The 25869-nt window shown below is 37.6% G+C and overlaps 1 protein-coding gene and 1 pseudogene across 2 annotated transcripts in view; both read right to left on the bottom strand.

The window, feature by feature from the left end:
- The window catches only part of CHPT1 (choline phosphotransferase 1), a 29785-nt gene that overhangs the window by 2613 nt on the left and 1303 nt on the right, over nucleotides 1–25869 (bottom strand). For both annotated transcript variants that reach the window (XR_003034571.2, NM_001075507.1), the window contains exons 2-7: nucleotides 13582–13729; nucleotides 13146–13287; nucleotides 9133–9217; nucleotides 6240–6371; nucleotides 3580–3738; nucleotides 2785–2910 (exon numbers count right to left, since the gene is read on the bottom strand). Coding sequence is in view for 1 of the 2 variants with exons in the window: in NM_001075507.1 (NP_001068975.1) it covers nucleotides 2785–2910; nucleotides 3580–3738; nucleotides 6240–6371; nucleotides 9133–9217; nucleotides 13146–13287; nucleotides 13582–13729 (792 nt within the window). In the remaining variant the exon portion in view is untranslated. The remainder of the gene's footprint in view (nucleotides 1–2784; nucleotides 2911–3579; nucleotides 3739–6239; nucleotides 6372–9132; nucleotides 9218–13145; nucleotides 13288–13581; nucleotides 13730–25869) is intronic.
- LOC112446716 (large ribosomal subunit protein uL22-like) lies at nucleotides 6–2778 on the bottom strand (annotated as a pseudogene).

Here is a 25869-nt window from a genome sequence, read left to right as displayed (position 1 = left end):
TTTAGAAACAAAAAAAGAAAATATAAAATGGATTATGGTCTATCTTTTCTGAAGTAGCAGCTATTTTTTTCTGTCCTCCATCCCCTAATCTCAAACCTTAGCCAAAAATTCTTCATCAAAAATATTACATTTTATAGTTTGTATTTGGCTCTCACTGTAGTCCTCTGGAATATGCAGGGTATTTCACAGATTCAGAAACTGAGCTCAGAGTGATAAAAGGTCTTAACTAAATTACAAAAGCTGAAAAACAACAGAACTCAAGTCTTCTGACTCCACATTCTTTCAGTTTTCTGCTGTGCAACAAAGCCACCAGTTTTCTACTAGAAGGGGCTGTCAGTCATTAAAATTGAAATCACTCCATCATATACTGTTCTTATTCCTGTGAAAGTAGTTGTAAGACAGTAAAGGCCTGGAAAAGACACCATAGTTGAGGGAAGGCATACAAAAATTGTGTTCTTTACAAAATTAAGGAGGAAGGCACACTATTTAAGAACTTTCCCAGAGACTGAGGGCAAATGCTTCCTTTCATAGAAAGGAGCCTCGTGGCTCTGTTGGGAGAATATTCTCACTGATAAGAGGAAAATCTTATTTACTTGAAAAACTCCATCTGACTTTTCTCTCTCTGAAGCAAGAACCTTTTCTCTTAAGGATGCCAAAGGGCACAATATGTTGGTTTTGGTCCACCCGGTGTTTGTTTGCTTGTTTTTAATTGTGGTTAACACTTTGTTAACCACAATTAAACTGAATTAAACTTCCTTAGCATAATCTCCACCACTGATGTAAAACCAGGCCAACTCACTCATTACAAGTTAGGTGCTTGAATTTTTAACACCTGATATTTTAATTACACTCATTCTATTTGGTAATACTTATTTAAGTTCACCAAAAGGAACCCTACATTGAATTTTCAGATACTTTGAAAAATCACCCCCTATTTCTTAAATTTAGATTATTTTGTAGCACTAATAATATTTATAGTGGATAGTAATTTTAAAGAAATAATTCTTTCAAACATCTTTTAGAATATTGCCTGAGAACCTTTCAAGGATTAAGATTTATATCTCACCACTATTTGAAGAATGGAAGACTTCTGAATAAATATTATTAATTTACTCCAAAAAAGTATACTATAAAACCTAGAATAAAGGATGATCACATGTACCCCATTGATCCATGCACAGAACAGATAGGTTTTAAAAAACACCTGTCTCTAGTAAATAGTGTGAGATCATTCAAATTATCAAAAGGTTCAATGTTTCTTTTAGCTCACTTTAATATTCATTTTTGTATATCTCTAACAATTTGGTGAAGTCTAGTGAGGTCTGGAGGTGAGGAAAAATGAGGCAAAATTGTCCAGAAATAGCACTAGTTGAAGCCTAGCCATAAATGTCTCAGAAAAATTTTTTAAATGTTAAAATTGCCTTCTTTGTGATTAAAATGTTAGAAACAATGATTTTCTTTTCCTTAGATGGCTAAAGCTGCTTTCTTACGCACCATAATCCTATATTTTATAATTTTTAAATAGAAATTATGTATTATCTGTATCACTTTTTTAAGCAGGATGCAAGCTATGAGAATTGAATTTGCTTGATAAGAATCATCATTATTAATATAAATTTTGCACTATCCTCAAGGGCCATACACATATATATGGTTGTTTACTTCTAGCACAAATGGTCCTGGAATCCTGTACTTGGTTGTACCGTCTGTTCTGTTTCCTCAGTATTAGCTTACATTTCTTGATGAAGTAGTGCCCTCTGCTAACCCAAATTCCATTTAATTTACCTGTTATCTGCTGTAAGTTCAGAGTAATTCTAATAACCTGGACTAAATAAGACACTAATTCATGTTTGTAAAGCTTTGCCAGAGAGTGAAGTGATTTTTGACAATTTTGTACTTTTTTTTTAACTTTTATTTGCGTTTATTTTTTGCGGCAGTTATTCCCAGGCCATAAGTTTTTGTTTCTTCAGTTTCTTCTGGGATATCTTTTTCTCCTGTGCAGCTTCCTCTTCTGGTCTAGGAACAATCTATTCTTTTTCAGTAAGGATCATCTCAGTGTGGCAGGGAGAGCTCATGTAGGGATTGATACAATCGTGGGCTCTTTTAAGTCCTGCGCTGCATCTTGGGGACTTTGTTCACCTGGATGTGCTCAATGACCAGAGAATCTACATCTAAGCCCTTAAGTTCAGCATTATTACTCTCTGCATTTTTAAGCATGTGCAGTAAAGATTCACCACTCTTTTTGGCCACCAACCCTGAATCCAGCCCCACTGTTTGGCCTGTACAAACCTACCAACTCCACCATTGTAACGACGGAATGGCACACATTGCCTCTTTAAAGTGACATCCGTCAGATACTTGGTGGCTTGTCGGATATGCATACCCTTTATGGCCTGGGCAGTTTCACGAGTGTTCTTAAAGTGAACACGAAGATTTGAACCTCTTGATCTGCATGATTTTGTGGGGTTTTCTGGGTTGAGTGAATAGTATACCATTTTTAGAGGTCACCTCAGGCCACTTGTACTGTTTTCTGGTACTATATTTTTTTAAGGCACACAGTTTTGTTTTTAAGGATTTACATTGTTGGAACTGTATCTTGATGTATATGTGGGCCATATTCAAACATATAAAAGGAACTTTAAAGAAATAATTTTAAATGTTCAGAAATGCTTAACAGATTAGAAAGTCAGGGCTACCTAATACCTCACTGAAATGACTCTTAAGCATAGTATTATCTGACATTTGTTGAAAATAAATAAAAAATCTTAGCAAAAAGGTACTTACCATTGCTATCCATAGAACAATATATTCGTCTACAAAATTATTAAAGTACTGGTCTAAAAATAAAAGACCTGGGCCAATAAAGACAGTGTCTTGAAGATACAGTTCACTTTTGGTCATGTGAGCTATCTATAAAAAAGTAAACAAAAGAATTTCACTATTTTAAATGTTTTATTTTCAGAATAGAAATAACTAAATCTTTAATTTACTGTTAAGATAAGGATAAAAAGGCCATTTGGGCTGCCCTCATAGCTCAGTCAGTAAAGAGTCTGCCTGCCATGCAGGAGACCTAGGTTTGATTCCTGGGTCTGAAAGATCCCCTGGAAAAGGAATGGCTACCCACTCCAGTATTATTCCCTGGGAAATTTCATGGACAGAGGGGAGCCTGGCAGGCTACAGTCCATGGTATCAACAAGAGTTGGACACAACTTAGCAACTAAACCATTACCACCACCACCACCAAAGAGACCATTTAATCTCACATTTGATATGGGAATATTGAATCTAAAATCTCTCAAATTCAGGACAGGTAGCTTGTTAAAGTTTCCAATATTTAAATTCCTTGATATCAAAAGGTTATAACTGATAATAATTGTTAAAACAAAAAAGAGAACTTACACTAAGGAGTCTTGTCTCTGAATAAAACGTTCATTTACAGTATTACTTGGAGCACAAATAGCTAACTATTTATTGTGATAACACCACAAAAAACCTACCCATTATATGAAAGAGTTTCCAGTTTTGTATTTGAGGAACAAATACATTATTTATACCATGAATAATAAAAGAATTTCTTACCACCAATTTCTGTGAGACTTTAGCAAAGACACATCCAAACATTAGGGTATAAAGACAAGGATGCTTTTCAAACAAATTAGTTGCTGACTTTTTATAAATCATTATTGCCAGTATAATAATTATTCCTATGTGGAGTCCAGGTGATAAGACACTGGTACCCTAAGGGATAAAGCAGAAAATCAGCACCACATTTTAACAATGCATTTATTACACTGCGAATATTTTCTAAGCATCTACTTTGTGTTAGGAACTAGAGACCTAGAGAAGAGTATGATGGTATATGGCCTAAAGGAGTATACAGACCTTAGCTGTGCTTTTCAAACTTCTACAGAACCCTACCAAGGGTTACAAAGAGGTAATACAGTGCTACAGATGTTTCATTCCAATTTTATATGAATATACATTTTAAGCTAATAATCACTAAAAAAATGACATCATTTATCTTACACTAAATTTTACCATGTGAAAGCCCATCAACAGTCCAGTTGCCAAGTTAACATATTTTTGTGAGATACTGAAATAAAGCTTAACCTGCCACTTTTATACAATATCTTAATCATTGATTAGGAGGACTTTAATTCTAGTCACTCACTATACCAACATCCCACCCTGCCCAGCCTTTTACATTTAGACCACAAGTGCCCTCTTATGTAGCATTGTACAACTGAACCCATTATATTTTTATCTATATGAATCGGGATTCTGTCAGGATTGCTTATTCTGAACAAAATACTGTAATAAATTTGATATTAAGGCTTACTAAATACATAACCATCAATTTAAATGTATCTGTTAAAACTGCCTTATTCTTTATTAAGTTTATATGTAATAAGTTAGAACTTACACTGTTATGAATATTTTAAAGTCATGTCAATAAAACACTATATAGTAATGTTATAAATATTTATGCTACTAAAATGCTGCTTTAAAATCATTGACTGTGCTGGGTTCTTTGTTGCTGTGTGGGCTTTTCTCTGGTTGCGGGGAGTGGGGGCTACTATCTAGCTGGGGTGTACAGGCTTCTCATTGTGGTGGCTTCTCCTGTTGCAGAGCACAGGCTCTAGAATGTGGGCTTCAGTAGTTGTAGCTCCCATGCTCTAGAGCACAGGGTCAATTGTTGTGGCACACGGACTTAGCTGTACTTCAGCACATGGGATCTTCCTGGACCAGGGATCGAACCTGTGTCTCCTGCATTGGCAGCAGATTCTTTACCACTGAGCCACCAGGGGAAGCCCTTAAAATGGTGCTTTTATCTGTTAATTTTATTCAGGGAAATCTGCTGCTAAAAAAAAACACTGAAAAACCACTGGTTCAAGAATTTGAAATCAACCACTTCTTAGAAATAGTGTTTGATTTCTTGTCTCCCTTCAAATATTTAATCAATTATTTCTTAGTAAAATATTCTCTAAAATGGACATTGATCCTCGCTAAGTTTATCATTTTTAGTGGAACTCACTTTCCAGCTAGTGCTGTATTTTATCATCCATGGTCAAGCAACAAGTACTCTTAAGCCCTTTATGCAGAGTATTCTAACATTTCTAAAACAATTCTGAAGTCAACTGACAAAACACCTCAAAAAACAACCAATTAACTTTCCAAATATATCAGAACTTATGTATCTGAGTTCTATACTTTGCCTTTGAATTATGTATATAAAATATATTCATAAATGTCAATAATATATGAATTATGATTCCTTTCAAATTGTTTTAAGAGCCAGTATATGTCATTTAAAAGAATGAGGTGTTTTTTTTTAAGTAAAAATGCTATATTTCAGGTTTTTACTCCTCTTATTTATTAGGTCTGGCTTCAAGTGACTTTGATTTTTCTCAAAATCAAACCCATCCTTACAGGACAGAAATTCTGAACTACAGCAAATTAAAGAGAATGAACTACAGCTTAAAGGCATTCCAGCTATGTTTTGATAGAAGATGGCATCACTGGAATAAGTTCATAATGTTCAACTACCTTGAAGATGACATTTTTAAAAAAAAACATAGATATTATATTTGTTTAAAAACTGAGCAGAATTCTTTCTGCCTCTTTTCTCTGCAAAAGTACTGAAGGAGTTTTTTTTAAAAAACAAATATGAATAAATACAGAAGAATTATAGATGAGCAAAGTGTAAATAACACAACAAATGCAAGGTGTACCCACTCAAGAACTGAGGCTGAAGTTTTTACCTTTTAAAATATTAGGGTAGTTTTAAAACTATATTTCAGTGATGAAATTTCAATTAAATTTACTTCATGCATAATAAATTGTCCCATATGTGAAACCATGACTTTGGACTGCTTTCCTGACATTCAGTCAGGAACTCACTCTTGCCTCCTCCTCTCCTATATCAGGGCCAGGCACAACAAGGAAGAAAACAAATGGCAGCTCTTAATTATGTACAATAAACAGCAGACGATTACGTGGAATGTCACCAAAGCCTGCTCGAAGAAAGGCTGTATAGAAAGAGGAAAAATGCTGTAAAATCAGTCTGAACTGTTTCAAAAATGCCTTTTTGTATTATGTGCCTAAAAAGGATTCTTTTAAGATATTTAGTTTCCTTCCCTATTTTTAAAATTCATCATATTTTTAGTATCTCTATAGCTGGGTGTTAAGAAAATGTATCATAAAATTAATACTGAATGATGATGAAATTAATGTCTTACTGCTATAGTGGATCCATTCTTGCCAACACCACCATGGAGGATAACATGGAAATAATTTGAACAGGAAAATATTGCTCCACCTACTACTCCAAGAACTGGTAAGATCTTCAATTTTATTTCTAGGATGGGTATCTTTAGGGTAGAGGAAAGAAACACTTCATTAAGAAAACAAAATTTATTTTCCTATTAAACAGTAAAGAAACATTACGATAGAACCCTATATAATAAGCTACCCATTTTCTTATAATCAAACCTTAACTTCTGGAATGTAATCTGAAGTGTTAATTTTTCTTCTAATGGTTTTATCTCTTAAATGAATGCACCAAATTTAGCTAAATCTTCTTAAATAACTGTGATGAAGCATTTCATCTCACAAGCCTTCATCTGACTTAGAGGAAACATGAAAAAGGATGTTCACTTGACTCTAGTACCTCTAAAAGGCAGCATCTTAGGAGTCAGACACTGTGATCTGTGATCTGTATCACAAATGTGACAAATATCACCATGTGTGTGCATGCAAAAATTTTGTGTAGTTAACATCCAGGATTAAATCTCTTTAGCAATATATATTTACCTGTTGGTCAATTGCTGTTCAAGAAAACTTCCAAAGGCAGCAAAGGATTTAAAAAACAGTAACAATGAATTGCCAAAAGCTATAGGCTATTGTGTTTGAAAATATACTTTGAAATACTGTACCAAAATTTGTGAAAACTACAGATTAATAATTCAATTTAGAAAATCTATATCTAAAACAAGTATTCTTATTGATGAGAATAAATAGGTATGCTTTCTTCCTATGGTATTGCCAAAATATTGAATGAAATGATTTTAAGATTAAATTCTTCCACAGTATAATTAAATCAGAATTCCAAACTAAAACAACCACATCTGACAATGACCAGAGTTGCCTAACTGCCTGTAAGTCCACATTTACCTTCTAATGGGTATTGGCAGAGCAGCTACCACGAAAGACACATCTACATATTTTAGAGGCCTATGTAGCACATCCTTGATTCTATTATTTATTCTTACATGATAAGAAGGAATGTGAATATCACAGAGAATGTTCCACTACTTAAAAATATGCTCAAAGTCTATTTCTGAGCCTAGTAATATGAATTACAATTGGCAATTCTGAAACTAAATGCCACAGAGAAATTTCTTACAGTTTTTAAAAATAGATATAATTTTTAAAGCAGTTTTAGGATCAAAGCAACTGTACGGAAAGTACACAGAGTTCCCATATACTCCCTGCCCTCACACATGCTTCCCTACTATCAACATTCTCCACCAGAGCGATACAATCCATGTGTTACAATCCATGAACTGACACCGACATCATTATCGCTTATAATCACCCTAGTTTATATCATGGTTTGCTCTTGGTGTTGTACATTCTGTGATAATGCATAATGTATAAATGACAAACGTATAATGACAGGTGGACAGGTATCCACCATTATAGTATCACACAGAATGGGTTCACGTCCCTTAAAATATTCATCCTTCCTTAACCCCATAACCTCTGGCAATAGCAGATCTTTTCAGTGTTTTCATCATTTTGCCTTTTCTAAAATATCATATAATTGGGATCATACAACATGGAGCCTTTTCAGACTAGATTCTTTCACTAAATAATACGCATTTAGGTTTCCTCCATGTCTCTTCATGGTTTGATAGCTCTTTCTTTTTAACACTGAATAATATTCCATTGCCTAGATGTACCATAGTTAATCCATTTACTTGCTTCCAAGTTCTGGTAATTATGAATAAAGCTGCAATAAATATCCATAATCAGTTTTTTGTATAGACATAATTTTTTTCTGGCTATGCCATGTGGCTTGTGGGATCTTAGTTCGCTGCCCAGGGATTGATCCCCAGCCCACAGCAGTGAAAGTGAATCCTAACCACTGGACCACCAGGGAATTCTCTGCATAGACATAATTTTTAATGTATTTGGGTAAATACTAAAGCGCATAGTCACTAGATCCTATGGTAAGAATATGTTTAGCTTTGTATTTCTTACTGTTTGTATTACCAGGGGTATATTGCTTTGTGATTAAAAACAGAGTCTGGAATTAGTCTGTTCAATTTCTAGCTCCAGTACTTACTAGCTATGTGTCCTTGTACAAATTACTTAATCATTCTAAGACTTATTAATAAATCAGAAAAATGACAGTATCTACTTCATAGAGTTGTTCTGGGGGTCAGATGAAAAGAGTGACAGTAAAATATTTAAGAACATAGTAAGTATTGAATAAGCATTAGTTGTTGACAGCTGATATTATCCTTATTATTCTTCTTAACTCGACGGGCATGAAGTTTTGAGTCAGCCAATAGTGTAAACTTAGGTTGTAGTGAGAAAATAATTTTTCTTCATAAATTTCCTTCCTGTGGAAAGCATGAATTTGTAACAGTGGCCTCCTTGAGAGTCAGCTTTTATCTGAGGTCTCCAACCAAGCAGAAAATAAAAAAACATTCAACATGAGAAACTTCACTCATAGTAAATTATAAAAAATACAAGTTAGCATCTTTCCTAATATTGAGGGGCAAGTTTCAAACATAAAGTGTTTAACTGAATTTACTTTTTATAAATCTATTTTATGAAATAAATTTTGGCCTGAAAAAGTAGTTCAACTAGTGAGTCTAATTGTGTATTTGGGAAATGGAGTCGTTTTCTTTTATGTGGTAGTACATTCATGAATAGGGTAGTATAGTCATGCTGTAATAAGGTATATAGAATAGTAAAATTATAAAATGAAGAAAAAAGGTTAAGAAATGTAATGAATATTAAATGTAGCTCTAAGAATATCTGAAGAAAATTAACAATACAATATTTTCCCCAAATGTTTAAAAAAAGTACTTAAATATAAATTTAAACACTTAGATTTACCGTGTAGTCCCACATTGTTGCTCCTCCAAATGTAGATAACACGAAGACGATCACTAAAGCTATCTGAATTTCAGTTACATCCACTCTAAAAAGGAAAGATAAAGAATAGAGGTTTGTAAATCAAATCCCTGAATATGAAGGTTCATTAACCATATATTGAAATCAAAGATGTAAAAATCTACATAGGCTTAGTTTATTTTTACCTTTAGTTCCATCACTGAGTCATCAATTAACTACACTGTTAAATGAAAAAGCCTACAGGAACAATGTGCTCACATATAGGTAAAAAACTTGTATAGCATATATACAATTGCTAGTAACAGTTACCGCTGAGATTACAGAAAGCTTTTATCTTCTACTTTATATACTTCTGCAAAGTTTGAATTTTTAATAATAATCATGTATTACTCTTGTAATCAGGAAAAATTAATAGTAACATAAAAACAACCAGATGATTTAAGGCAAATTCATAAACACTCTCAAGTCAATTTCATTAAAAAGTAGGGAAAATTCCAATAGTTTTTCTCATTATGTTGCTGATAGTCATTATAATTTTTGGTTTCCACAGACATTTCCCCTCTGTATATAAACATACTTGTAAAAGTGTTAGCCACTCAGTTTTGTCTGACTCTTTGCGACCCTATGAACTGTAGCCTGCCAGGCTCTTCTGGCCATGGAATTCTCCAGGCAAGAATACTGGAGTGGGTAGCCATTCCCGTCTCCAGGGGATCTTCCTGACCCAGGGATTAAACCAAGGTCTCCTACACTGCAGGCAATTATTTACTGTTTGAGCCAACAGGGAAGCCCTAAACATAAACTTCTTTTAAAAACCCATTAAACCAAGCAACATCAGTCTCTAATCTGCATCCTCTGAAGCTACCGATTCCTCTCTCCTTTGCTCCATAAACAGGTTAGCAAATAGTCCACATCTGTAATTTCCTCCTCTCTTCATATTGCTGCATAATCCACTACAGTCCAGTTTTTGGCCTCATTCTATTAAAACTGTTTAAGGTAAACAGTGACTTTCAATTTGTTGAATGAAAGGGATACATTTTGGTTACTATCTCACATAACTCCTTTCAATAGTTAAATCGCTGACCACACCCCTCTTTCTTGAAAAGCTTTGCTGTTTTTATGCCATGTTCTCTGGTGATTCTCCTACCTTTCTGGAAGATCTTCCCAGGCTCCTTCTTCCACATCTTAAATGCTACTGTTTCCAGGATTCCTCTTTTCTCTTTTTAGGTTCTCTGAATATTATATCTATACTTAAGACTACCATCTATATGCCAATGACCTCTAAATCCATTTCTCCAAATCCATATATTTTTTTCTGAGCTTCAGATGTTATGTGTCTATCTCCTTTGCATCTCCTCTTAGATGCCCTGCTAGAGGAATACTTACTGCTCTGCAAATACAAAAAATGTAGGGATTAGATGATAAAATAGATCCAGCTATGGAAGAAAAGACTTCTCAGCTGAGTTATTTTGAGGGCATTTAGAGGGAAAAGGCAATGGCACCTCACTCTAGTACTCTTGCCTGGAAAATCCCACGGATGGAGGAGCCTGGAAGGATACAGTCCATGGGGTCGCTGAGGGTTGGACACGACTGAGGGACTTCACTTTCACTTTTCACTTTCATGCACTGGAGAAGGAAATGGCAACCGACTCCAATGTTCTTGCTTGGAGAATCCCAGGGACAGGGGAGCCTGGTGGGCTGCCGTCTATGGGGTCGCACAGAGTCGGACACGACTGAAGTGACTTAGCAGCAGCAGAAGGAGAAGGTGACTGGAACATTAATGCACAAATAAAAGGAAAATGTAATGACATCCAGTATTTGTAAGATCAGTGATAGGCAAATCAAGGCCTCCAGACTGCATGGAGAAATAGTCAAGTTAGTTGAAAAAGGTAAACTAAGTAATATAATGTATGGTATTTTGTGAAGAAAAAAGAGGAGAAGTACTGACATTTACTGAGCATCTGAGTCTTATGAGCTATATATACATTATACCTGTCTTTTGGGAAAGAGAAAATGAAAAGATTTTTCCACGCTTGTATTGAAAACAGCTGGATACTGCTATAGAAAAATGACTTCAGAGCCAACATTCTTTCCCCTACACCTATAATTTATTATCAGGATTTTGTACTCTTTTTCAAGTAACAGTACAGAATTCCATTAAGTTAATCTATAATTTTTCCAGGGTATGACTAGTGACCAGAAGCAACTAGGAAAGCTGACAGAAATTACAGGACAAACTTTCAGTAACTAAATGACATATACAGGGATTGAGCTAGGAACCTTGGTTTCACACATGCATCATTCATACCACAGAAAGCATCATTCTTCCTCTTTTAAGGATAAACTATATAAATGACTAAATTTTTTTGGAAATTTATTATTGTTTATTGACAGATTTTTCAGGACATCCATCCTAGCCAATTGACAGTTGATACTGACTGACTTTGGAAGTATTTACAGAAGCTTGGCTGATGTCCCACATATAGATCCTTCTTATAGTGTTAAGCTGGACCATCCATGTGTATCCTACTCAATGCTCAATGATGCTTTTACTTTGATAAAGTGAAACCATACAGAGGAGGATCTGTGCCACAGAGAGTAAGCATTTTACATGCTTCAAACCCTGGGCAGTGCAAGATCTCCTCCAGTCCTTCACATGTCTGGTGCTCAACCACAGCAACCACTTCCCTAATGTTCTGAGTACTTCTGTTCCTCATCCTCCTGCCTACAATGCTTTTGCCCCAATCTGTCTGGCATATCCCACCCACAAGTGACTCATCTTTCTATGTCCAATTCTAGGCACACTCAGTCAACTGACACTCAACTGACACTCTCAGTCAACAGTAAATGAGTATAAAGTGTACAACTAGGCCAGGAATGTAAAATAATTCATTTCAGAAAGATTTTTAATGAAGTAAAAGTCAAAGAGGTAAAGTCTAAGTCATTAAATAACTGCTGCTACTGAACAACAGTCGTTAAGAGTGTGGGGTTTGGAGAGTTGAGTTTAACCCTGGCTCCACACTTTTTTAGAAGTATAAGGAAGTTACAGAACTTCTCCGCCTCACTGGTACAGTCGCAGTAATACCCTCAACAGGGTTAATGTGAGGAATAAATGAGAAAAGGCATGTAAAGCACTGAGTACACCACCAGAACCACACAAGTGCTCAACAGCTGACAGCTGTGACTATTCTGTAATTTAAAGTCAATGTGAAAAACTGCCAGTGGCTTTCACTCTGTTAAATGATCCATTGTTTTGAGCTTCTCCTTTCAGTTATCATTATCAGAAGTTTTTTTTTTTTTTTTTCCAGAGCTACTGCTTCTCCCAGGAAGCACTAAAGTGCTGCAGGAAAGAATCTGAAGACAGGGGAAGCCAAAGCTGAGAATGAACCAAAGGGAGATGGCTACTAAAGGGTCAGGCAAAGAGGCAGCTGATGAGAAAGAGAGAGAACAGAGTTCCAGTCTTGTGCACTGTTTCCTGGTGTCTAAGAATAAAGCATCAGGGGCAAATAGTACAAGATGCTTTTACACTATCTCACCAACTGTACACCACAGCTGAGATTCTCATGACTACTGTTGTTCGGGACTGCTGTAAAGGGGCTCCCCTTTACGGACACACAAAAATTTGACCATAAAGGACCTTTAGATTCCATATCTCAATATTTTATCTTTTAGCCAAATGCTTCTTTTTTAGGTACTTTATATTCTTTTCCTACTTTATTCACATCCCTTATTTTTCTTTTTCTCTTGTCAATGTAAACTTGGGCTAGTAAGTTGGAGAGGGAGAAAAAATAAAATTATCATCAAGTATGTAACTATAACAAGAAGAACACCTAAAAGACTAAACCTAAGATATAACATTTATGGATGCTTCAATAAATTAAAAGGTAATTTAAATTCATGATTGACAGTTTGTTCCCTTTATTATGAATAAATGAAGTATGACAGTGAAAATGAATTTGATTATATCTTAAAATATACAACTTAAAATACATACTTACTTTCCAAACCTCAACACGCCTGAAACATAAGTCTGCCAGTGAGCACAATAAAACATGAACATCCCAATAAAAGAGCAGAAAAACAACCAGTCGGGGTGAGTTCCTAAGCGAACAGCAATTGAAGCTCCAACTGCCATAAAAACTGAAAGAAACAAGGTTTAGAAACCATTAAGTATTTAAAATAAGTGAAATAATTGCCACTGAATGTTTAGCAATGTAGAGTTTTAAGGTGCATAATCTTGGCATTAAAAGTAGGCAAGAATAAATTACTGAACATACATTTTTAGTGTATTTACAAAAAAATACACTTTGCAAAATTGCTCCCAGATGTAAACCAAAACAAACCAAACAGCTCAGTTCATTTCATTTTTTAAGCCATCATTAAAAAACAAACAAACAAAAAACAACTGTAGGAAAAAAATCTCCACTAACTTACCTGTGGAAAGAGAGTCGCAACCATGGTCAAAAAGTTCCCCTAAAGGAGAACAAGAATTTGTCCTTCTGGCTTGTTTCCCATCAATAGCATCCAGTGACTGGTAGATGAAGAGTCCTAATGCACATAAAAGGTATGTCCAGTATGGTGCCTAACATGAAATGTTAACAGTGAAGACTGGTGAGTGACAATAAGCCAGCTTCTGTTTGAAAACAGCTCAACCAAGCCAACCAACACATTTGCTTATGTTCTCGCTTTATAGCACCTCAGCATGATATAAAGAACATTCATAACCCTCTTTCTACAGATATGAATTAAACTAAGAAATGAATTGCTCTAGATTGGGAGGAGGTCACAGAATATATTATGGGAAGCAGGAAGTTAAACAACTGAATGAGGATTAGGACCCTGATTTTGATTCTTAGTCCACAGCTCCTTTAATATAATACTATTTATATATGTCACTGGATTTGAAATTATTCGGTAAGTTTCCACTGTGAAAGAAGAACTTAAAGACAAACCACAGACCCCTGCTTCCATTTATGATGGAATATCAGGGACTGGATTTACTCTCCCACCTTGGATAACTAGAAACGCGATCAAATAAACAAAACAACCATGTTCAGACATTGCAGCCAGCGCAGCACTGTGATCCCTGACAGAAGGGAAGTAAGTGACATGAGCCCTCCGAGTACTCCAGCTTAGTGCCGACGGGCAGTGTCCAGCCCGCAGTGCAGGAGTGGGGACCTGGAAGAGCCCAGTGATCCTGCTGTGTTGAGGAGCAACAGAGCAGAGCTCAGGAAGGTCAAGGCAGACAGAATCTGTGGCTCAGGGCACTGGTAAGGAGAGAGGCACATGTTGTGGAGATCTACAGAGGGGATCTTTGAGTCTTTGGCTGAGAGGTGACCTGTGCCTAATGAGAAAAAACTACTAATGAAGGCCAGGGAAAGAACCACATTCCCACCAGGTACAGCAGAAAGACCTTGTAATACTTGTGGCACTGGGTAGAGTTCTCAGAACTGTAATGCTTTAGCAGTGGGGATAAATTAGCCTTAGACTAAAGGTTTCTCTGATAGCCTTAACAGATGCAAAACCCAGCCTCAAAAGGATCTGACTGATTCCAGGTAACTTACCTATAGCCAACACAAAGTACATCTTAAAGGAAAACCCCACCAAACCTAGTACCCCTGAATGTAAAATTCACAATGTTTGGCATCTAATTAAAAAACTACTAGTCACTCAAAGAAGCAGAAAAATACGCTGACAACTAGGAGTAAAATCAATCAAAACAATCAGACCCAGGAATAACAGAGAGAATGAAATCTGCAGAAGAGGACATTAAAAGTTCTGATAAATATGCCTCGTATGTTCAAGAAGATGGAAGAAAAGCATGACAGACTCCAGTGAAATTTCTAGAATGAAAAGTACAATATTTCAAATGTAAAATATACTATATGAGACTAACAACATATTAGATACTGCAGAAGAAAATATCAGTGAATTTACAGACTATTAGAGGAAAATATCCAATATTGTGCATAAAGAAAAAAAGGCTAAAAATAATTGAACTGGGCCTCAATAACCTGTGGGATATATGTAATTACAGTCTCAGAAGGAGAGAAAAGAAAGGGTTGGACATGGAAAATACAAGAAAAAATAATGGCTGGAAATGTCCACATTTGATAAAATCTATAAACTCACATATCCATGAAGCTCAGCAAACCCCAAGCAGAATAAGTATTTTTTTTAAAAACCCATCAAGGCACATCATAATCAAATCACTGAAGACCAGTGATGAAAAGAAAATCATTTAAGAAGCCAGAAGAAAAAGACACATTACATACAGAACCATAGACAAAAATGACAGAGCAGAGAGTCAGTGAACTTGAAGGTGGGTCAATAGAAATGATGCAATTTCAACAAAAGAGAGCAAAAGAATTTTATTTATTTATTTATTTTGAGAAAAAGGATTTTAAAACAACCATTCTTTTCTTTCAGCACTTTATAAATGTATTCTACTTCCTCAGGGACCCATGTGATGAAAGCAATGGCCAACCCAGAATTCTGCCTCAGAAATGAAGTACAGCAAAAGTGTTGAGACGTAGGGTTTCAAAGTTAGATCTGTGTTTGAGTTCTTGGCTCTGTTATGTAATAGCCAAGTGACCCTGGGCAAGTCATTTAAACTTCTAAACTTTGGTTACCTCATTTGTAAGATGCAAATAAAACTTGTAGTTGTACACAATGAAAAAATTCTTAAGATAGTTCTTTACACACACCAGGCATGTAATAAGTGCTCAACGAAGTTTAGCTATTGTCATTAAACATTCTAAAATGATATTTGACATATCAATGTGGGTATGGCTTATGTGGCAATTCTGCAAATAACCAATCAACTCGCTACCTCATTCCTCAATCTTTCAAAGTAAACAAAAGTTTACTTTGAACTTTAACAAATATTTCATCATTTGTTAATATCAGATACCCAGTGTTAATAGCTACACTGCTGTTGTTGTTTAGTCACTAAGCCGTGTCCGACTCTTTTGCCACCCCATGGAATGTAGCCCACCAGGCTCCTCTGTCCATGGGATTCTCCAGGCAAGAATACTGGCATGGGTTGCCATGCCCTCCTCCAGGGGATCTTTCCAACCCAGGAATCGAACCCATGTCTCTTGCATCTTCTGCATTGGCAGGTGGATTCTTTACCACAGTGCCACCTGGGAAGCTCCTTTCCACTGAATCCTTTTCCCCTAAATGACAGAAAGTAAATAATCTACATGAAGATGTTCCAATTCTCCCTTCTTATACAGAAACTTCTTATATGGAAAATTTGGAGCTTCTCAAGAAGCAACTCCCAAAGGTCCACATTAAAAAGCTCCTGATTCTAACTTCTGATCTGGGAGCCTGGCAGCAGGTAAGTCTAAAGGTCAAGGTGTTAACAGAAATCCATGCTGGAATAAATTTGGCTGCTCCTGGATACCATGGTTGGAGGTGGACTCTGCCCCTTATTTGGAGAAAGGAATGAAAACTGGCTTGCTGGCCTAACATGACCTCACTAGAATATCAATGGAGTTAAGATTTACAGTTTAAATGGGGAAAGAGGGGCAGGGGAATTTCAACAGGAAAAGACAGAGAGAAGGGCTAAGCAGGAATGAAGGTAGAGTCCTTAAAGTGAAAGGTTTATTCATGAGTCCATGACCAGCTCATGTTTCTGGAACAGATGATCCACAGGTCATTACAAGAGAGACTGGAAAGGTAGTAATGTTATCTTAAACAGTACAACAAAGGACTTTCAAAAATGCATTATTTTGTTTGAAACAGCAATCCACAGAGACAAGGCAGCTATTATGTTCTTTTTATTACAGATAAAAGTGAAACTTAGGGAGGGGTGATAAAGTTCCATCAAGAAGAGAGTTAGACTGGATCCAGGAAGCAAACCCTAGTTTTATGACCTGGCCCATGAGACGAGATCTATCAGATTTATTGCCCTGCAGGCTACACAGACTAGGTGTAGCTTCCCATCTGGATTCTTATCTATTCTTTCAAACCTGCTAAGAAGCACTTTCCTGCCCCCACAAATAAAATTTCTTTTTTTTTTCTTTTTGTTTTTTAATTTAATTTTATTTTTTAACTTTAAAATATTGTATTGGTTTTGCCATATATCAACATATATCCGCCACAGATATACATGTGTTCCCCATCCTGAACCCTCCTCCCTCCTCCCTCCCCATACCATCCCTCTGGGTCGTCCCAGTGCACCAGCCCCAAGCATCCAGTACTGTGCATCGAACCTGGACTGGCGACTCGTTTCATATATGATATTATACATGTTTCAATGCCATTCTCCCAAATCATCCCACCCTCTCCCTCTCCCACAGAGTCCAAAAGACTGTTCTATATATCAGTGTCTCTTTTGCTGTCTCGTATACAGGGTTATTGTTACCATCTTTCTAAATTCCATATATACGTGTTAGTATACTGTATTGGTGATTTTCTTTCTGGCTTACTTCACTCTGTATAATAGGCTCCAGTTTCATCCACCTCATTAGAACTGATTCAAATGTATTCTTTTTAATGGCCGAGTAATACAATTTCAAGTTCAGTGAACCCGAGCGGTGGGAAACTGGCTGCAAGCTGAGAGAGACTTCCTTCCTTTTAAACCCACGAAGGCGCACCAGTCCACCAGCTGCCAGTTCATTCCCTTTCCAGTCTTCCCAAGACCACAGGGGCTGGACCTATCTTTTCTCTTCCCTGCAGTCATCACCTCCATTTCCACCCGGGAGCTATGAAATAGTTTGCAGATTATCTGTTATCTCTGTAAAACAGGCCCCAGGGGGGAGATCCTCTTGCCAGGAACAGCAGGCCTCTTCCTTCCAGGAGTCTGCTTTAAATGCGGGTCACTCCAGAAAGTTCTCCAGGTGGATGCAGGATTTCCAGAGCTATCCCAACTCAATTCCAGTTAAAAAAAGAAAAAAAAAACTTATTTTCAAAAATTTCAAATGTAAACCCAGGAAAATCAGGGCATGGATTATGAATTATAGAATTATAAAGTCATAAGAAGGCAACCCACTCCAGTGTTCTTGCCTAGAGAATCCCAGGGACGACAGAGCCTGGTGGGCTGTTGCCTATGGGGTCGCACAGAGTCGGACATGACTGAAGTGACTTAGCAGTAGCAGCAGCAAGCAATATGTTAATGTCAGAATACTTCTATAGAAGGAGGCTATTACAAAAAGTAAAACTTCTCCAGATCATATAAGCTCCTTAACATTTAAAGTTTTAAATTATATTATCTTTATAATATCTACTGTATCTGGGAATTCCCTGATGGTTCAGTTAAGACACTATGCTTCCACTGCAGGGGGCATGGGTTTGATCCCTGGTCAGGAAACTAAGATCCCACAGCCATGTGGTGTGGCCAAAAGAAAAAAAAAATCTACTGTATCTTTTAAGATCAGAACTTTATAATACATCATAGAAATCTTTCCAAGTCAAGCATAAAGATCTACACCATTTGCTTACATGACTGCATGGTATTCAATGATGTGTGTAAATCACAATTTTAAATAATACCTTCACTAATGATGAATCTTACATGATTGTATGGAAGATTATATGTTTATTCTAGAAAATAAAATAATTACTAAGAAATAATCATAAGTTCATGTCATTCGGAGAAGGCAATGGCATCCCACTCCAGTACTCTTGCCTGGAAAATCCCATGGACGGAGGAGCCTGGTAGGCTGCAGTCCATGAGGTCGCTAAGAGTTGGACACAACTGAGCGACTTCACTTTCACTTTTCACTTTCATGCATTGGAGAAGGAAATGCCAACCCACTCCAGTATTCTTGCCTGGAGAATCCCAGGGACGGGGGAGCCTGGTGGGGTGGTGTCTACGGGGTCGAACACAGTCGGACACGACTGAAGCGACTTAGCAGCAGCAGTAGCAGCATGTCATTCAGTCAGTTCAGTTCAGTTCAGTCGCTCAGTTGTGTCCAACTCTTTGCGACCCCATGAATCGTAGCACACCAGGCCTCCCTGTCCATCACCAACTCCTGGAGTTCACCCAGACTCACATCCATCGAGTCGGTGATGCCATCCAGCCATCTCATCCTCTGTCGTCCCCTTCTCCTCCTGCCCCCAATCCCTCCCAGCATCACAGTCTTTTCCAATGAGTCAACTCTTCCCATGAGGTGGCCAAAGTACTGGAGTTTCAGCTTTAGCATCATTCCTTCCAAAGAAATCCCAGGGCTGATCTCCTTCAGAATGGACTGGTTGGATCTCCTTGCAGTCCAAGGGACCCTCAAGAGTCTTCTCCAACACCACAGTTCAAAAGCATCAATTCTTTGGCGCTTTTCACAGTCCAACTCTCACATCCATACATGACCACTGGAAAAACCATAGCCTTGACTAGACGGACCGTTGTTGGCAAAGTAATGTCTCTGCTTTTGAATATGCTATCTAGGTTGGTCATAACTTTCCTTCCAAGGAGTAAGCATCTTTTAATTTCATGGCTGCAGTCACCATCTGCAGTGATTTTGGAGCCCAAAAAAATGAAGTCTGACACTGTTTCCACCGTTTCCCCATCTATTTTCCATGAAGTGATGGGACCAGTTGCCATGATCTTCGTTTTCTGAATGTTGAGTTTTAAGCCAACTTTTTCACTCTCCTCTTTCACTTTCATCAAGAGGCTTTTTAGTTCCCCTTCACTTTCATGTCATTAAAAAAACACTAATAAATTTAAATTGCTTGTCAGTTACATCACAAAAAAAGAACTATATAAAACTTAAGTATTTGGGAAATTTTACTTTTTCTAGCTACTTGAATTAAAGGATTAGAGAAACATTAGAACATGTGGCAACTGTTTTTGTTCAAAATAACTCTGGATCAGAGAACACTCATATATAGATCAATTATTTATTCCAGGTATCATACTCCTTTTTATTTGTGTGTTTGAATGAGCACACACATCAGGAAAAGGAAAAAGAGACTTAGAAAGTGATCAGTGAACACATTTCTGTGCACTGGACAAATTTAACTTTTGGCTCAGACCCTAGAATACTGGATTTTGGGGGAATACAGTCTTAGGTTTTTCTATAAATGAAAAGGCTAACCTAGGTAGTCTCCAAGGCCCCATCTTTAATATGAGAATAGAATCCTCTCCAGAGTAGGAGGTATGTTCTCTGGTTTTAAAACCTGCTATATATACCATGGGAGCTAAATAACTAGATGATTAAAATCAACTGATGATTAAGTAACAGGTTACCTCATAACTATTCAGTAAAATGGTTTCCAAATTTACGAATACATGTCTTGGGGCTTTTTTGCAGACTGGATAGGAGTATATACTCTGTACTCCACCTGCAAATGATCCTTGAATGAGCTACTTTACCTCTCAGTGCTTCAGTTTCCCTTTATGAAAAATGGGAATAATCACTGTTCTCAGCTCATTGTGAGAATTAAATGAATTATTACATGTCAAGTGCTTAGAAAAGTGCCTGGCTTATGGGAAGAGCTCAGTAAATTTTAGTTATTATTATTTCTGATACTATATAAGATACTTTTTGAGTGATTCTTAGGTAAACTTTTCATTTTAATACTTATGTCTTTAATCTATTTTAAAAATAATAATTTTAAAACTAGCTAGCATAGCTATCAAACCTATAATTGTACAGATATTAAGGCTTTAAGTCTAAGTTTTTAAGGAGTAGATTTGAAGTTTATGTAAAGAAAAACAGTATAGGTAATACACAAAAGCAAAAATGTTCCCAAATTAAAATTTAGGAAATACTGAAACTATACATGCCTGCTTATATGAATTTTCACACTTAAAAAGTCCTCTTTGCTTTAAATGGCCTTGGATGTAAGTTGATACAGATGCAAAAGATATTACATAACCAGTAACCACTGGGTCAGCTGGTAATGGAGAGACTTCAATTATCCAAACATCAGTTGACTTCTCTCTCCATAAAAAATAAAAACTGCGTTTAGACAAAGATCAGGCATGTGTGAAAAACTGTAATGCTGGTACAGTGTTAGAAGGTGGACTTTGTACCCAGTTGGGTGAGTCTAGTGATTTTTTTTAATATAATAAATTAATTTATTTTTAATTGGAAGATAATTGCTTTATAGTATTGTGTTGGTTTCTGCCAAACATCAACATGAATCAGCCACGGGTATACCCGAGCCTAGTGGGCTGCCATCTATGGGGTCGCACAGAGTCAGACATGACTGAAGTGACTTAGCAGCAGCAGTGATTTTTGAGAGAAAACTCATGGAATTTTAATAGACTGCTAATCTGACTGCTCTAACCTGTATTATGTGCCCGTGACACAGTTGAGCCTGTGACCAGAGGCATTTCGTTGTTTACAAAGGGAGGGTTCCCACTGGAACCAAGGCTGGGGAGGCTCCAGAGGCTTGGTGGACAGGAAGCCAAGAGTCACTCTCCATCCCTCCCAGCAGGAAGGCCCTAGCAGCTCACTGGTTTACCCCAACCTGTGGCCTCAGCTCAGGGCAGGGGCCAGCGTTTGAGAGGAACACACCCACCTTCTTACAATGAGGCAGGTTACCAGCTGCAGGTGGAAACCAGGCAGGGCACGAACACCCAACAGCGTTCAACCAACTTCAGGGCCACAGGGACTTTCTCAGGACAGTAGAAAGCTGTACTTGAAAGACAGCATTCCTTCTCTTAAGTTTAGTGTAAACAGTCGTATTCTTTTTAAAAACCTCTTTGAGTACTTACTAGAATTCTTGTTGACAATGCCAGCCTCTCACTAGGCAAAGGGAAACAGGCAGGGAGGGGAGCGAAGAGAACCCCTAGACAGATCTATCGTCACCGTCAACTCCTTTGGGTACCTTCACATCTGTTTCGCACTGTAACTTCACAGAACCCAGGTGGTTGGCGCTTCTGCCCAGGTCAAACCCACCAGGAGCAGGATTTAAGGCTCCTTCCATACTCACAAGGCCATGTTTTATCCACACTTGAACCAGAATTCTAAAGGGGAAACAGTCTGTTTCTTGGGAATCAAGCACAGGAAAGCCACAGGCATCAGAGCTACTTCTACATCACCGGCAGAAGCTCCTTCTAGACAGCACTGGGATTAGGGTGAGGCCAGCAAGGAACTGTGGGTGCAGGATTCAAGGAGGCATTTTCGACCCTCAGGGCTGTCTGTGCCTGCCTGCCTCACTCTACTCCCTGCCCTGCTTCTAGAACTTTCACCTCCTGCGAGGTATTTTGTTTTAGTATGAGAGGCCACTCTCTCACAAGAGTCCTGCCTTCATAAATGATGCTTCTTAAGTTACTGAACTAGAAGGAAATATTCTAGATTTCAAAGAAACCAAACCTGTAACAGAATTTGACTAGGTTATTGCCTTTTCTTATTATTCCTCCAACAAATAATTCTTGATAGTCCAAAGGCCACTCGAATCTGAAATATTTAGACAGGGAACAAACCATTTCTTAAGGTTGTAAATATCTCCTCAGATACACTTGCTTTCAATTCATATCATAAGGGAAAGAAATTATTCAAGGCCCTTTGACCCAGCCCTATGCTGGGCACCAATCTGCTATAAACACACTCTTAATAGCAGTCACATGGATTTATATACAGATAGCAAGAGGGCAGAGCAAAAACATTTACTCAAGAAAACCGAAAAGGGAATGGAGCCACAGTTTATGCCAGTCAAAAATAAGCAGAGAATGCTACTAAGCTGGAGCCCAAAGAACCAGACTCGAATCACCAAATTTTCTCATCGAGAGGGGACGCAATTCAGTTCTTGTTTTCTGTTTGCCCTGACTCTTGCATACTCATGTCAAAACTCCCTGGACCAAATTGATAAGTATTTAATCTGAAATAAGCTAAAACTGAATATGGATGGAAAAACATAATCTCCCAAGATTATAAATTGCTATTTCCTGCACGCAGTCAATAGTTTAGCAAATATTTACCAAGTGTCTACTTTACACAGGGCACTATGCTGTGAAGAATGTTCAAATAAATGGGCAATTGCTGTCTGAACTTAAAATATGGTAGACTGTCTTACTCAATAAGGACATACATAACCAAACATCACATCACACACATAACCAAAATAAATGGAGAAGTTCCACAGGAGAGCTACAAAGACCTACAGCAGAAGTATAGTTTTCCAGCTTGGAATCCTGGACTCAGTTTAAAGAGGTTAATTTATTTCCCTTTAGTTTCCTCATCTATAAAATGAGGATAATAGTAGTACCTTTTCATAAAGTTGTGGAGAGTATTAAATGAGATAATAGACAAAAGCAGTTTAAGTGAATGCCCAGCACCTAAGTGTGTACGTGTGAATGCTAAGTTCCTTCAGTCATGCCCGATTCGGTGCAGCACTATGGGCTGTAGCCTACAAGGTTCCTCTGTCCATGGGATTTTCCAGGCAAGAATAATGGAGTGGGTTGCCAGGCCCTCCTTCAGGGGAATCTTCCCGACAGGGATCGAACCCATGTCTCTTACATCTCCTACATTGGCTAGTTCTTTACCACTAGTGCCATCTGGGAAGCCCCAAGTACGTAAGTAATTCCCGGTAAGTGTTAGTTAAAAAGTCACTCAGTCATGTCTGACTCTTTGCGACCCCATGGACTGTAGCCTGCCAGCCTCCTCTCTGTCCATGGGATTTTCCAGGCAAGAGTCTTGGAGTGGGTTGCCATTTCCTTCTCCAGAATGTTAGTTATCATTGCTATTATTATGGAAGTTCAGAGGATTAAGTAGTTGATTTGACTTCAGAGAAGGAAGAAAAATTTCCTAAGGAGGTAGTGTTAGGAATGGACACAGAGAGATGAAGTGGGACAGGAGAAAGAAAGAGGAAGGAGAAAAGAGAGGGACAAGAAGGAAAGAAATCTTAAAAAAAATTTTTTTTTGGCTGCACTGCGTGGTATGAGGGATCTTATTTTCTCAACCAGGATTGAACCCCCCTCTCCAGCCCCAGCCTCCATTAGAAGCATGCAGTCTTAACCACTGGACTGCCAGGAGAAGTCCCAAGAAATACCCTTGATATAGGAAGTAGTTCAATTTGGCTGGAGTAGAAAGTTCCTTAATGAAATGGTGGCGTGACATGCAGTTCAGAGCACCATTGCACAACAATGTAAATCACTTAACTTTTTTCTCCTAATTTCTCGTCATCCCCAGTCATGTCCTAGAATATCAATACAGTTAAAAAGTAGATCAAATATTATTAACATAGATATGTAGTGAGCATTAATCATAAATGGGTAGACTAACCCAAGCATCAGAGTCTAACAACTGTATGGGCTTTCCCTGACCCTTTCTGGAAGGAATCCACCAAGTCTGAAAAAGTACTAACTCTTAAGTTTAAGAATCAGAAAACACATTTCAAGCCAGGTTAAAGACACTCCAGGCCTCAACTTCCTCTTAATAAAATGTATGCCACTATTAGTTCAGGATGGCTGGACAGAAGAAATACTAAAATGGTGCGAAGGCCTTTCTAGGAAGGGAGAAAACTTGCCAGCCTCCTTGGGTTGATATGAGACACAAATGCAACAATGAATGTGAAAGCATATTACACACCTGATAAGCATTACATAAAACACAAGGTATTTTTCCTGCAGATCACCCAGAAAAGAAAGAACTGCAGATGAGACGGTGGTGGTATATGGTAAAAAGAATCGGGCTTTGTAGTCAGGCCTTCTTAGATCTGAACCTTGTCAGACCCTGTCTCTGTGGCCTATGAACTGCGACGTTCCTTTTGTGGTCTTGCCGGGATATTATCAGACAGGCAGCGTAACTCCTGTAACGGTGTTTCCCCTCACGGCTACAGCCACTTAGAAACATGTTCAGGATCTAATTACATTTCAGAAACACTTCTCAGTTTCATCTTGTTTTTTCAAACTTTACTTCCTGTTTTTAGATCATTCTGATTTCTTTTTTTTTAAGTCCCTCAGATCCTCCCTATCTGCCACCTTTTTCCTTTTTTTTTGAATGAATGAGGCATAGCCTAAAAATTAATAATTTAACCTGTTCCATCAGGCCCCATCCCCTGTCATCCCTGAACAGAATCTCCTGGACTTCTCTGCCTGTCCTGCTCTTTGGAAGTGCTCAACAGATGGTTATTAAATTAATATTGAAAAGTTCATGATTTAACTGGCAAATAGAAACATTCAAATGTTGTCAGCGAAACCAAGGCCCAATAAAAACTAAACTTTATTATAGGTTTGCAGGACATTTTTCATAAAAGTAATATTTTTAACAGGTTGAACAAATTCTAATTTTCTACATTTATCTGCATGTAATATATCATTTAGTCCTCACTGCATTCTTGTGAAATTTGGCAAGTATTGGCAAGTATTATTTCTATTTTACATGAGGAAAGCATGCCCACGTTGTCTGTCATTCCATAGTGTGGCAAAGCCACATTAGAACCAAGCCTTCCCTTCTGGCCCAGTGCACCTTCCATTCTGGCACACTGCCTCTGGGGAATTCTGCAAACAGGCTTCCACTTACATTTTTTAAACAATATGTAAATGAATTGACAATGGGAACGTCTGCCGAAAAATCAAATATTAATATAACTAACATCCATCAATCTATGTTTAAAATGTAGGCTTCATCAAATACTTAAAAAAAAAAAAAAAAGGATCCATGTATGGAGGGCACTGTATTCCTATCCAACCTCAAGTCAAATTAGTTCTCCACAGGATCTATACTCCCTGGAGAAAGAAATGGCAACCACTCTAGTATTCTTGCCTGGAGAATCCCATGGACAGAGGAGCCTGGCAGGCTGCAGTCTACGGGGTCGCAAGAGTCGTAG

The sequence above is a fragment of the Bos taurus genome, chromosome 5 (assembly GCF_002263795.3).
Source record: "Bos taurus isolate L1 Dominette 01449 registration number 42190680 breed Hereford chromosome 5, ARS-UCD2.0, whole genome shotgun sequence".
In the NCBI taxonomy this organism is placed as follows: Eukaryota; Metazoa; Chordata; class Mammalia; order Artiodactyla; family Bovidae; genus Bos; species Bos taurus.
This window is presented reverse-complemented; position numbering and strand designations above follow the sequence as displayed.